Source organism: Paralichthys olivaceus, chromosome 9 (genome assembly GCF_024713975.1).
Source record: "Paralichthys olivaceus isolate ysfri-2021 chromosome 9, ASM2471397v2, whole genome shotgun sequence".
NCBI lineage: Eukaryota > Metazoa > Chordata > Actinopteri > Pleuronectiformes > Paralichthyidae > Paralichthys > Paralichthys olivaceus.
The window spans coordinates 25486732-25501568 of NC_091101.1; the positions used below are offsets into that span (position 1 = coordinate 25486732).

A 14837-nucleotide genomic window follows, 5' to 3' on the forward strand; every position below is an offset into this window, starting at 1 on the left:
AGATATAAATATAAATATCATAATAAATATTTGTTAAAAACTCGGAAGCTCTAACTAAATATTGAGATGCTCTTTGTGTTGCTGTTTATTTAAATCATTGTTTCAACGTTTCACTTCATTTTAAGTCGTTGGGTATTTTAAGAGTTTTGTCTACTGTTTGAAAGAAGTTGCAGATTTGCAGAAAAACCGAGAGTTGCAGCATCAACACTTCTTTTTTAGATACAGTTTATTTTAGAAATGTCACCATGTTTGCAACTTCTCTGAAACTCCCCCACCACCACCAGCAGCAGCAGCAGCAGCTTCTGTGCCAAAAGTCCAGACAACCAGAAATATCACACTTTCATTTATATAAACTTGTTGCCAAGATCAGATCAACAAGTGCAACAGAAAACAACCAACACCACAAAAAGACTGCTGGTCTATATTTGATAGGAGACGTTGTCGCCATTATACAGTTTGTATAAAACCTTGTATCTATACTAGGCATTCCAGTTAATCTTTATTTTGTTAAGTCATTACTGAACTATTATTTTGAATAACTTTCTGTTTTTAAATGCAGAGTAATGTAACAAAGTGTTTTATATGAAGAGTCTTAAATGAACCATTATGATTTATTATGAGACAGGGCACTTTGTTCCAGTGAACCTGAAACCCCTCTTACAATCGCATCCTCACATCAGGAGCATTTTAACCACATTAACCACACCAGTGGACGACGTCACCCTCGGGCACATGTGTGTGTGTATGTATCCTGTACACCCCAACACTCGCCTTGTTTTTCTTTACAGTGACTGAGCTTCATTTCACCAATGACTGACCATACTTTTTGTGGGGGTAAACTTTCATTCATAAAACCGTTTTTAAATATTCAAACTTCTGTTGTTGTTATCACTCCACAATCACCTAATCTGACAAGAATCATTCTCATGCCTGATCCTGGAATCAAAGGCCCCAATTTACCAATTTACTTTAATTACATGCTTGTGCAGCAGTGTCACCCATTTATCAACATATTTATTTGGGTTGTATATGATTCCACACGGGCTTCTGGGTTAAATAAGGCACTGAGCTCCAGCTTCTCCACAAGTCGTTTATCTTCCCTCTGGATCACATCTCACTACAGCGACCAGCGAGGCGAAAGGAGCAGAGAGGAGCACTGAGAGAACGATGGAGTCGTATCAGGTTATCAACCTCGCTGCCAGTGTAGATGTGGACAGCCATTTCTAGACCGGGGCTGAAACTCAATTCCACCACATCTTTAAAAGCTTCAGGAAGTCCCGCTGGACTCGGTTCAGTTCCTCGTGTCACAAACAATTTCCCCCTCCGGGTCCTTTTGCCCCCGCCCCCCACACACTCTAATGAAAAAAATCCAAGTGTGTTCAAAATCAAATGTTATAGCTTAATACAACAGTTGCTGTTTTAATGAAGAAAGTCCTAAACATATAAAGAACAATTCCATATTGAGACACGTCTTTCATGTGATGACACTTAAATACGTGTGAGATGTGACAGTTCATCCTCCAGCGAAGTCTGATGACGCCCGGTTAGGTTGGAACTATTGTGCTACGCTGTTCTAAAGAATTGCTGAGGTACTGAGGTTATTATTACCAAAGGTGTCACAAGTGTCATGGCTCAATTGGAAATGTAAACAGTCACGTCCTTGACAACTCGAACGGCCGTGTCTCACTTTGAATGAGTCATTTCACAATATGACACAGAGGAAATGGCTGTTGCTTCAATACTCTTCAAAAAAATGTTTTTCATTCTGCAGCCACAAAACAAAGGGCTGAGCTGGAGGTCAAACCTACAGAGAGAGAGAGAAGAGGAAAAAAACTGACCCCAGTATGGTTTCAGTGAATAAAAAGCTGAATCTCATCTCTGGATATTTAAACTCAACCAGTAACATAAAGGCCAAAGTTTTACCAGCCAGACACCAACTACAATCTGTGACTCCTCACACGGTCAATGAAGAGAAGCTGAAGAAAGATAACACGGGGACAGATTCATTAAAAAATAACTCATCCTTACTTTTGTTCGTTATCATGGTGAATGCATCACTGTGACACTTTGCAGTATTTAGGTCATAGTGTTGAGTATAATGTGCTTTTGTTGACGGTACTCCACAGTCCTCTTTGTGTTCATTAGGTTGGTTTGAGTTAAACCAACATCGTGGTCATGGTTAAAACACAAACCATGGTTTCAAGTCTCACCCCCCCCCCCCCCACACACACACACACACACTACACTTCCACTTTTGCTCCTGACAGATAACAGTTAATATTCATAAATCCACAAGAGGCTGTTTTCAGACAAATGAGAAATGACGGAATTTTACTCCTGTCAGAAAAATGACGGACACTGTTGGCGAGGACTTTTCGTCAAACTGTACAAATGGAGGCTGTTAAGGTGCAGACAGCGCTGTATGATACAACGGCCCTGTGTAATTACTGTCAGCTTGGGTCAGAGACCGATGAGAAAGATGGACGACGTGACAGCTGCCAAAAAGTGAAGCCAGAGTGTCTTGATTGCCCCCTGGTGGCTGGCTGCAGTGCAGATCATAAACCTCGCCTCCCCTTTGTTAGTGAATGGGACAAGGGGCAAATTAAAATGTCAAAGTTACACGTCAAAACATTTTGGCTTCACTTCAGGACCGTGGGAGGAAGAAGAGATGCATCGTACAGCTTTATGTACGGTCTACGGTTTGTGTTTGTTGTACAGGGCGGCTCGGGTCAAATCTGTCCGAAAACCATCCAAGTGAAAACCAACCGAACCCAACAGGCGCTCTGTTTTTGTGTAGGAACCCGACCCGAGCCTGACGCAGCTGCGCTGGGTGGAAATTGCTCAATATCCAGTTTGTGCATCAAATGTAATTTAGTGCGTTTGACAGCAACACAACAGTCTTGTGCAACGCAGTTGTCATCGCCCTAGAACACAGTGAGCTAATCACCAACCCTATGCAGTCCCGGGCAGCTGGGAGGATCCCGACACAGGCTTCTTTGGAACACATGCTTAGTAAATATTTTCAAAGCCCTCTCCTCTCCGAGCACCTGGAGCCGGGCATTAACTTTAATCTGCCAATATCTGCAAATCCCCCGGCTGCATCCCACACACACTTTCACCTTGGCAAATCAGAAAAGGTTATATTTAAGAGGGGACCGGCCTTTTAGCACATTTCCGATCAAGCCTTGCATTTTAAATGCCTCCCACGTTCGCGTGAATCCGGAGAATGACCACTGCCCGCCCCCACCGCGCTGCTGGCACAACGCTGCACCGCAAAGTGACGGCCTCCAGCTCTTAGTGGCCGTAGGTGTGTTATGCAAGCCTTAATGGATGAAAAGATCATTGTTTTCACGACGCCCACAGCAACGGTTCATGTAACAGATCCGCTTGTGAAATCACAGCTTTTTAACATTTGGGACTTGGCTGCAGGAGGCGGTGATCGCTGCTGTGAGACGGAGAGGGGGGAACATGAAGCTTTAGTCCTCTGAATGTGTCGCAGATAATTATCATCCACCACCTCTCCTCTTTCTTCAAGCGCTCAGATATTCGTTCCTCTGTGCGACCCACCTTATCAGGACATACTGAGTGCGACTTCAAACACTGTCAACAAAGCTAGGGGGGGGGGCGTGGCAGCAAAATAAGACCATTGTATTTCCCCTCCAGTGTTTCACGCTCTCTTTTTCAGTCAAAGTAGCCGGAGACTCAGAAACGTTTCTGGGCGTTAATATTTATCAATTTGTTATCCACGTTTTAATTATGAGCAGAAAACATATATTTAATCTCTGCTTTTCAGGGAGCTGTAAAAACATAATGTATGATATGTGATAAAGTCAGCAATTATAACATCTCCTCAAGGGACATTTTATAATATTAGAACTGTGTTTTAATGTAATGTAATTCATGATTTCTTTATACACCAGCCTCCACTCCTGGAAACCCACAGGGGGACAAATAGGTACATTATGTTCTGCTGTATACCAGTAATGCAGTGTTTGCTATGCTTAGCAGGGCGACCTCAATTTCAGTAAAATGGATTTAAAAGGCTCTTATTTTGAAGGCTACTGCTCCAACGGCTTCCTAAAAGTGTCCATAACATAATTTCATATTCGTAAATGTTTGTTAATGTAGTTTTAACATTTTTCTATGAAGCAGAATCTGTTGTGGATCACATTGTTTTTTCTGTTTTTGTTACTTCACAGTCTGAAACTCAGGGGTTAATTAGTTTCAAACTTAAATCTGCTGATGGGGAGAGAAGCTTGTTGAGGCCTGTGTGTAACAGTGTACTGTGGAGACCGTGTTGGCTAGTGGGGAGCATTTTGTGGCTGGTTATGGCATCACACAGGCAACAATAACGTTTATGTAAGATTGTCCCTGAATGCTTTGTTTGTCTACGACTGCAGGTTTTCGTGGCTCTGTGTCTGGGTTTTCTTCACTTGCGACATTGGTACCTCGGCCAAGGAGATTTTGTTTTCACCCCTGTCTGTTTGTTAGTTGGTCAGCAAGATTTAGCAAAAACTACTGAATGGATTTCCATGAAACTTGGTGAAAGGATAAGAGATTGGCCAAGAAAGAACTCATTAAACTTTGGCGTCGATGTGCATAAAGGGGCAGATCCAGGAGGTTTGTTTTTCTTTCTTATTGCGAGATGGGGGCGAATTTGGACGGTTGGGTGTTGGTGCTGGTACGAACTCTACTGGTGCCATTCCAGCTTACAAGTGTGTGTGTGTGTGTGTGTGCAAGTCCTATAGGTCAGATTAGAGAATTAAATTATGAAGCCACCTCTGGTTTCTTGCGAAAAAACAAATGCGAGGCTCTGTCCCAGAATCCATTTCTTAGCTAAGAGAAGCGACCACACTGTGGATGGTGGATGAGAAACATTGGACCGTACCAGCAGGCTGAGCAAATTGAAAGCATGTGCATCAGACAAATATTTGTCAAATGTTCAAAGTCGTAACGTTCACTCATTTTGTGCCGAGGTTGGGAAGAAATGAAACAACAGTTGGCAGCAGGGGTCACTTTCTCCTCAGCTATTCTCTTCAGTGACATCATAATTAAAATAGATTGTTGAGAAGGAAAAGGCAGAAATTATCTTAGAACATTTCTTCTTGAGATTTCCAACAAACATACACTCAATTATTATCCTTTGTGACCAGTTCTAATAGAGAGCGTGTGTCCTGTTTTAAGAGTGAGCTGATGAGGATGGGAGCTTTTTTGAGACAGAATAAATTAAGACTGGCTCTTTCTTCAAGTCTTTTCTAAATAGTCTTTGAAGGGAGAAATGTTTGCACCAAGTTCAATCCATCAAACAGCATCTTGACCCAAAACAGCTTGACGGTAATCCTACCTGCTTCTGGGCAGGAACATGGACTCCTTAATGAAGACGGAGCCGGACAACAGGATGTACCAGCAGCTTCCAATGTCGTCCGGGCTGAAAGAAAAAAAACAGGGGAGACGTTTAGGATGAAATAGCAAATCATATAATACGACATGGAAATGTAATGATTCTGGATAGTGAATAGAAAATTGAAAAGATATGGGCTTCAACTCCAAAATCCTATAATTCTGCAACTTTTACTGTTTCACAATAAATTTTTATAACAACATCATTTATTACAAAATTATAAAAGTGTGCTTCACATTGTTTTCTTGAAATTACAACACAGTATACTGAAAGCTAGCTTTCCATCAATGTAGGCCCTAATACACGTGTTACAAGTGTTAGAGCTAAAATCATTAGTCGAAAGCCAGGAAATCAATCAATCAATCATTCAATCAATCAATCAATCAATTAACGGATTAGATAAGTGATTAGAGTGAATATCTTTTGTCACTCTGGGTTCTGTGCAATAGAAAACTGAACACCTTCAGGTTTTAGTTTGTCCCTGAACAGAATAATCAATCCTAAAATAATCCATGTGTGCGGCAGCCCCACGCTCTGAAATGTGGTTTTCCTGATTTATTTCCACCGACTGTATCTACCTGTTAATGTAAAGCCTCTCTGTTTAAATGCATTGCTAATGTAAGAGCGCTCATTGTTCCAACGACTGAGATTAAAAAAAGAGAACGTGACAGGAAGAAAACAGGAGAGCGACAGAGTGTTAGCGAGAAGGAGAGAGAGAACTATGAATGAACTAGGGAGTAATCTCTCATCCACCCACACCCACGGCCTTGCTCAAACACACAGACGAGGAAATTGGGCGTCTCAGACAAAGTAAACTCCGACTGACCCCTGGATGATGCAGTTGCCTGTCAAGTCTGTGCAACATGACGGGTAAACAAACAAACACCCACGAGTGCAGACGCTCGTCAAGGCACCGTTTCTGCAGGTTTAACTTAAATCATAAGCAACGTTTCAGGTTTTATTATTCACGCAACTTAACGGGTGATTTCACAGACGCCCTACAGGAGAGTCAGAGGCCATTCAGAGGATGATTCAGATAAACTAAACGCATCTATACATTACAGTTTTAAATTCTGCCTGTCCGTGTCATAGTGCATGTTGATAACATAGTTATTAAATGCATGAATTTAATTTCCTGGCTCATCTGGTTTAGCCTTGGGGCCTTCGTGGACAGCAGAGGGATAATCTCACAAGGCGGAGATACTCTGAATCTCACTGAACACTCAGTACACGCAGGATTATCAGGGATGTTAACCTACTGCGAAGGCACCGTAAACAAATGCCATGGCGACGGATAGAAAGGTTAATGCGGTCTTTCATTTGCATGCAACCCGTCAGAAGGCTCAAAGGACACAACAGAACATATGCACACGTTGTGCGGGTCAGTTCAAATATCAAGTGTTGTTGTACCGGCTTGGTTTGTGAGTCTCTGTCAAACCTGCTCTTTGATAAATAAAATGCTTCTTTTAAATGATCTTCTCTGTGTGTGTCTTTCTGGGTAGTATTTAATAAAACTTGTGGATAACTGTGATTTAAAATAAAAAATCCTTGTTGTGTGGTGATGTTCGGTGAAAGGCTTCACTCTGACAGTAAAATGGAAGCAGTAACTCAAAGAAGGAAATTTTCTCATGACACGAAAACTAACACCATCTTTCCACAGTGCTGGGAAACTTGAAGGGGAACAGTGTAGTTTCTGCAGCGATGGACAGAAAAAAGACACGTCAGTAAACAAAAACTGCTTTCATTTTCTCTGGTGATTGTTAAACTGGAATAATTATAACAATCTTATTATTTTTGTTAATTATTAGGATTTAATTTCTCAGTTTGTTATTTCAGCATCAGGACCAAAACACAACAGAGGTTCTAAGCGTGTGAATTGTTAATCCAGATCAAGTGGAAAAAGACAGAAACAAATAATGTGCATTAAATCTAAACTCCACCAAGTGAAAAAATTAAATGATATTTTTGGGGACAAATAATGATATTGATGTCAGGTAGTTAAAAATGTAAGACTTTGAAAAAAGTCAAATACAAATACGACCAGATTAATAAAGTTTTCATGTCTGTTAAAGGCTCTACCCAGACGATATGTAATGGACAAATGAGAAATTGGTTGGGCTCTAATCAAGTCTTGGTCCATTTGACATCTTAAGTGAGAGAAGTCAGTTTTTAAAATGAAAAGACTTATTGTCTGCAGTAATAATCTAATATCTAAATAAATAATTCTTCATTAAAATAACTTTTGGTGCCCTGAGGTTAGAAATCTTGGCTCCAACTATGAAGCACTTGTTTTAAAATATAAAAATTCTCGAGCTTGTTTGTGAGCAGCTAATGTTATCTGAACATTTTATCTTAACTCACTAAATTCAAAACGAATGCATCCCTGTGTGTGTTCACCAGTCGGAGCTTCAATACGTGACCAGGCTGAATTCAGGTGCTCTGGTGTAAATGAAGCAGCAGCGTGTGATAATCGCAGAATCACCTGGTCTGAGTGAGACTTCTTAATTGAAACCAGAGGGAGAAGGGAAATCAATGAGACACCAGCAGGGTGGGATTGCTTTTCGCTAACAGAAAGGTAAAGGATGGGTGCACTAACTCTACATCCATCCCCACAGACACACGTATCCACAGGAAGCATCACTGTGCTGACTGAGTTTCTTTTTTTTATTTAATCATTGAGAACAAAGTCTCGCCTCCTTCCTCTTCCTCCTCCTCCTCCTCCTCTCCTCGTGCAGCTAATGAGGCTGTAGACAGCACGCCCTACTGACACACAGCAAAATATCTCCCTTGTTCCGTCCAACACCATCGCCTCTCCTTTTCCCCCTCTGCTGGTCCCCATCCTCCTCCCTCCAGACTCGCTCCATCCTTTCATGGCTCTTCTTTGCGTTTGGAGACGACTGACGGCGAATGAAACGCTAAATTATTAATTGCTGGCAAGCAGATGCGCTGAGTCTGAGGAGGAGGAGGAAGAAGAGAAGATACAACACCAAAAAAAAAGAAAAAAGGAGGAGATAGGAGACTCTTATGCGCCGCGACAGCTTGACTGAACTGGGTCACGCGCACTAGAAGCGATTGTCAAACACTAAACATCATCCACCAAAACCCCCACCGGGAAGCCTTGAACAGTGGGGAATCAGGTTGTGTGAGAGCCATGGAGACGGTGGAGGGGAGGAAGACGACCGGGGAGAAGTGATTATTGCATCAAGACTTTCATGGGATCAGTCTTATAAAACTAACAGTTTGATTTTTAGAAGGAAATGAAAAGGAAAAAACTGATGTTGCAGAAAATAATGCATCACGTTCTTCAGGAGAATCCATCTGGAAAACTTAAAAAGAAGTCATCGGCTTTAATTCTGTGCTAAATGATGGATAATGGTGAAAAGTACCAGGAGTCGAAGGTACATTTAGTAAAACGTTTAGTATAATGTTTCACATCTTGAGGTTGTTACTCGTTTCCTGTCAGCTTGATCTTAAAATGACCGTGGTGAGTGAAAAATAATAAAATATGGCTGATTGTGCACAAACAGCAGCAAAGTCTGTGTTGCCCTTTACACTGAGTAAAATACGCCGGTATCAACAAAACACAAAGTTTAAATGTCTGGAGTAAACAGCCACGTTGTTTTGAAACAGGACTTTCATAAGAAAAGAGGTGCGTCTCCTGAGAATCACACTCAGGCCAAAATATCAACAAGCTCCTAAAAATAGAACCGTTTAAATTTGTTATTGTGGTGAAGCTTTGACCACGAAACTCTCAATAACACAATGGTGTTTATGAAATAAAGTATTCATCATACCACGTTTTCAAGGTTCGAACAATAAAACTTCAACTCTTGTTGAGGATTTACACGATTTAAAAACCAAAAATCCAGAGGGTTGTTCTGAAACTGCTTTCTAGGAAGTATACATATATATATATATATATATATATATATATATATAAAATCTAACAGTGACACACTGAACTGTCTGTTATAGAGTTTGTGGTGATTAAAGCCGACTGGTCTGTGGATGTGGTGATTTGTTTCTCAGTTATTTCACCCGATCGATTCGCTCGTCTTCCCCGCTGTGACCCTTCGTCTGAAGGCCGGCAGATTCACAGTGTCACAGAGAACAGGAGCTGCACGGGGGTGGGAGGGGGCTCAACGTTTCCGACAGCTGCACCGGAGCGTCGTCACTGCCTCCGAACCGCGGCCGGGGGGTTAAAATATCTGACTGTTTCTATGGCGTTTCTCTTTTCTTCTCTTCTGGCGACGGTTCAATTGATTGGACTGTTTTAGCCGATTGTTTGAAACTTCCATCAAAATATCAATGTTTGACCAAAACAGCTCAGCGCCAACGTACGAATTGTGATTGTTCCTGTTTGAATTACTTCAATCGGCACATTCAGCTCCCTGACCGTGACGGTACAGACTGGATTTCAGTGTGACGGTCACAACGTGGCGGAATCAGACGTGTGAAGGTAAAGTCATAACAAGGTGTTAACCCAGAACTAAATAAAGGAAAGGGCAAACGTATCCAGACTCAGCTGCTGTTTCCATTATAACAAATAATAAACTGACATAATGCACCTGGTGGACGGAGCTGCTGGCATTAATTGAAGTGAGGTATTATGAAGGTGGCATTTAAAGCACTTCTACTTCAGCTGATAAAAACTGACATAACCTTCAATGTGTGGCCTGACTTTCACATTCATTAAACATAATAATGCAAAGGAGGGAAAACATGGACCGATAATTATTACCTCTGCAAAGGAGGTTGTGTTTTTGACTCGTCTATTTGTTTGTCGCTGGATAAAAAAAAATGCATTTCCATGAAAGCTGGTGGAAAGATGGGACATGTGGTCAAGAGAGGACCAGTTTCTATACAGGAATTATTTTTGCAAAAAACACACAGGGGCAAAATCATAACCTCCTTCGTGGTCTGTCGTTCCAAGAACCTAAAATCCAATCAGTTTGTTAACATTACATGACTTAGAATATTTACTTCTGTAAGTAGAATGTGTAATTATGTCAAACCAGTACATTTTAAGCTTTTTGGCCTGAAAAACTATTCAAATGATTCATCATTTAACTCGTGGCTCGTTGGTTATTCAACGGTTCGAACACAAACAGCCAAGAATTCAACTGCACCACTCCAACAAAATAACATCCACATCTGCAGATACGGTCGATAAGCACGGACCTTTGTGTTGGACACATACAAGCCAGTGTAGCTCAGGTCAAAGCCAAGTACTGCACTGAAAGGGCTGACATGGAGAGGTCAAAGGTCGACCACACTTTACTGGCCACAGTCAAGTGTGCCAGGTCAGCCTCCATCTCAGGACGGCTTTAGCACTATAATCTCTGGGTGGTAAATCCCGAGAGGGCTCAGGCTCTCACAGTAGGGGACGTTGTCATGAGATATTAAGTGGAACTGTGTATTTGTATCTGTGCATGTTGTGTTTGCACTCAAGCAATCTACAGCCCCAGGCAGGAGAAATGAGTACTTTTTAAAGTATTATCCTCCAGGACATCCGACTGTCAGGGATACGGCAGAGTGAGCAACATTAACTCTGATATTTAAATGAATCTTAGTGGTTTTATCCAGCATTGTGCAGAAAAATAAATACGCACAGGATTTATTTCTATGATGGATGTCCTACTGGATATTATCTCATGTGAGCACGTCATATAAGGCATGAGGACAGTATAGACCCAGAGGAGAGACGGCTGCCAAACAGGGAAACTTCGCTCCAATTTATATGAAGCAAGGGAAGTAATATTTACAGCTCAGCAAGAAATCTTTTTCGTTTTCTTCAGTTGAAGTCGAATCTGCTTTGCTTTTTCAAGAATTACAAAAAAAAAAACCTGTTCCATTCTGGACAGTCGGTTTGACAGAAGAACTATTTTCTAAAAATAAATAGACCAAGTGATTGTCTGCAGTAATAATCTAATATCTAAATAAATAATTCTTCATTAAAAATAATTTTTGGGGCCTCGAGGTTAGGTCTTTGTATTTGTTCTAAAATATAAAAATTCTCCAGCTTGTTTGTGAGCAGCCAATGTTATCTGAACATTTGAACTATCCACAGTAGCTACACTAAGCTAGGTTTTGTAAATGGCGTCCACCTCTGTGTTAGTAGTGATTATTAAATCCAGTATAATATTCTGTAATTGCAAGAGGTTAAAAAAAACAACTGACATTCGTCACTGATGACATTTTTCCTCTTAACAAAAGTCATCATGGATTTGACTAAAAATATCTTTCACTTGAACGTGCATCCGACTCGAGGAGATGAACTCTCTTTACGACCTTCTCAATGTACAACGCATACAATTTTTACAACTTAATTGAGATAGGATCACATTAAATTCCCCCATTGACTTTTAAAGGCCCCATTCCCCGGCAGATTATTGCCGTTGTTACAAACGGATGAGGAAACGAAGACAGGCGGTGAGAGGCTTGTATATTCAGAGGAGACTGATTAAGATCCCACAGCGAAGGCAACTCAATCTGATCTACTGCTGTGTAACACCCAGCTCTTATCAGGGAGAGCCACCACTGACTTTTATAGGTTAATACATGCAAGCGAGCTTGTGCCAAAGTGTGCAGACTAGTGCAAATTAAATGAACAAATAAACCAAAAGGAAAATAACCTTCTGCGTTTCTGTTGCCCAGGGTCAAATTAAGCAAACTACAGGCTGTGGTGCTCTTCTCTGTGACTGCTTCAGCACCAAGCCATTGAAATCAAATCGAAACACCGAAAGACTGTCGACACGTCTTTTTGTTTTTATCAAACATTTCTGCACCGAGGAGGAAATTGAACTTTTTCTGTCAGAAAACACAAAAATGTTCTTCGCAGCTGAGATCTGGCAGCGTGAGACAAACAACCTGGAGACTCCGCTGAGCGTCAGCTGCTGAAATGTCAGTTCAGTGAATTTCTGCTGTCTATGAACACACATACTGAGTTTTAGCCGACATCCACTCGTAGCCAACATGGGGGCAGGGGCCTTTTCTTAAGTCACGACGTTCCAAGTCTAACATAGTGATTAAGTCTCAGCTGCAGAGACGAGGCCTGTCAGTCCTGCAGTGCTGCTCTGAGACGCCCATCCACTTGCTCTTCGTGATCAAAGTTGTCTGACAAGATAAATATTGCGACAGCGTAATGACCACACAACTCGTAATTGGTTCTACTGACGTTAGAAGTATTTCTGACGTGTATAATGATTATAGAGGAGGTGAGCGTCAATGTAAAGGCCTGATGCTGTGTGTGTGTGTGTGTGAGATGGGCCTGAGGGAATCTTGCAGGAACTGGAGTCTATTATGCGACCACTGCTTAATCTGCATTCCTATTGTTTAATCAGCTCCCACACCGCGAAGTGGGCTTCTAATGAGGTGTTGACTCTTCCACATCATCCCATCACACAACACACAGAGGACACACACACGCTGGGGATCAGGAAGCAGGGAGGGGACGTGGCGCCCTCTCCGGCTCCTTGAGACGCTGATAGAGTTAATTAACTGTCTTAATTCTCTCCGTGGGTGTTTGGAAGACGTCAACATGTGACACCAGTCAAACACTGTGTGTGTTTTCCTGCTTAATGCGGCTGTGGCAGCATTTCAGCGTGGATCCAAACACACTCGGAAGCTCTTTGGGAACTGTCAATACAGCTTTCCGATTATATTAACCATCCGCGACACAAAAGGACGGAAAACGTTAAAGGAAGCTGGAATTAGACTGGAAATCACTTCTTGGTCCTCAGTGGTTTGGCAGCACTGAAACACTCACCTTCGTTAGGACACGGACTCTGAGACGAGACCAGTTTTTCTTTGCTCTCGTGCGCCGGTAGAGACGCTTTCACCAGATATAATTAATAACCATTTACGCACCCACGACCAGACGTTGTGGTACTTACTAGTATAGCACCTCGTTGGCCTCGTGTCGCTCATAACGAACCGTCTCACACATTATCCTGCAGGGACAGAGAGGAGAGGGAAAGTGATGGTCAGAAAACAACAGGAGGAAATCGAAAACCTTAATTAAATAAAAGGTTCATTAACATTATAACAAAACAGACCAAACAAAGAAAGGAACAGAATCCGAATGTAGCTCTGATGAAGACATGTCTCGCTCCAGTGAGTTTAAAATATTTTACTACAAAAATATACAACTGATGATTTTCTAAATTTCAGCCACCGTCAGTGACGCATACGAAGCTTGTTGCTGATAAACAACAATGGAAGTTGAGAGCAGATGTAAAAGGTTAAGTAGAAAGAAGTAGGTTGTACTACGGATGGAGAGAACAATGGTAACAACACATAAAGAACAAGAGCACGGTAGTGAGCTTATTGTGACTCATTCTATTATGTAGTGAGTCGACTGCTGAGTGGGAGGTGGTTTTTTCTATCTCTTCTACAATTGTGTGCCTTTATTCAAAATAAACCTGTTTTTAAGTTTAAGATTTAGATTCAATAAATAGAAAATACGACACCGTTATATCACCAAGCCTCTTTTTTACGTGGTCTATCTTTGTATATGCATTTAACAATCAAATAACAAATAATCAATTGACCATTAGACATTGATTGATTTGAATAATGAGATGAACAAGAGCTAAACATCTCGATTTAATTAGCGACACGCTTGCTAGTTGCGCTCGCGTCACCTGGAAGGCATCCAGACCAATTAAAGTCCGGCAGCTCCGCGGTGGCAGCTGATAGTTTAGTGCCGTGTTTAAGGGCAGCAGAGATTGTAAGTTATGTGTTGGGATTTCAACAATTAACCTGAGAGACACGAGGCTGCTCGTGCCAATGTAAAGGGATTAGACGACTTATTACGCAGACACTGTACATTAGTTTCCCGTCATCGTTCACGCTCAGACTCACTTTGTGCTCCCACAGCTCCTGTTAGTGAAATGTTGTTTTGTTTTTCTTAGTTTGAAATGTCTAACTTTGAGAGGGCCATTATTTTAAACTATATATATTAGACACAGTGTCTTCAGTTTTTTCCAGAGACGGGGACTCTCTGATATTTGGAATCAAACCCCTTTTCCTCCACATAAAGACTGAAACAATCCCCCATATCAGTCTTTCCCAGAGGAGACAAGAAAGCCTCAACATTACAGGCAGGCTACTACAATAAACAGAAGCTGATCAAAACAACAAAAAGGCTTCAAAAGTAGCTGGGGGCGGGAGTCGTGTTGTAGCCCCACTGCACGAGTACAGAAAAACAATCCTGCCGCTAAAAAGCAAGCTGCTGTGAAAGAGAACCACAGAAGAGCAACAACACATTCCTCCAGAAGAATGAACTATAACATAATCCCATGGTTAGTGTGATGTCTGGCTGGCTGGGAGTTTCTTTTTCCTTTTTTTCCCAAAGATAGGAAAAACCAAAACCACTCCGATAAAGTTGGCAGCAGTGGAGGTGGGTTGGTCTGTGGGACCACGGGGACATTCC

At 41.6% G+C, this 14837-nt stretch overlaps 1 protein-coding gene across 12 annotated transcripts in view; it reads right to left on the reverse strand.

Moving 5' to 3' along the window:
* Positions 1 to 14837, reverse strand: part of rapgef2b (Rap guanine nucleotide exchange factor 2b) — a 93924-nt gene that overhangs the window by 52940 nt on the left and 26147 nt on the right. For all 12 annotated transcript variants that reach the window (XM_069531265.1, XM_069531263.1, XM_069531272.1 and 9 more), the window contains exons 3-4: positions 13297 to 13353; positions 5345 to 5428 (exon numbers count right to left, since the gene is read on the reverse strand). In XM_069531265.1, the coding sequence (XP_069387366.1) occupies positions 5345 to 5428; positions 13297 to 13353 (141 nt within the window). The remainder of the gene's footprint in view (positions 1 to 5344; positions 5429 to 13296; positions 13354 to 14837) is intronic.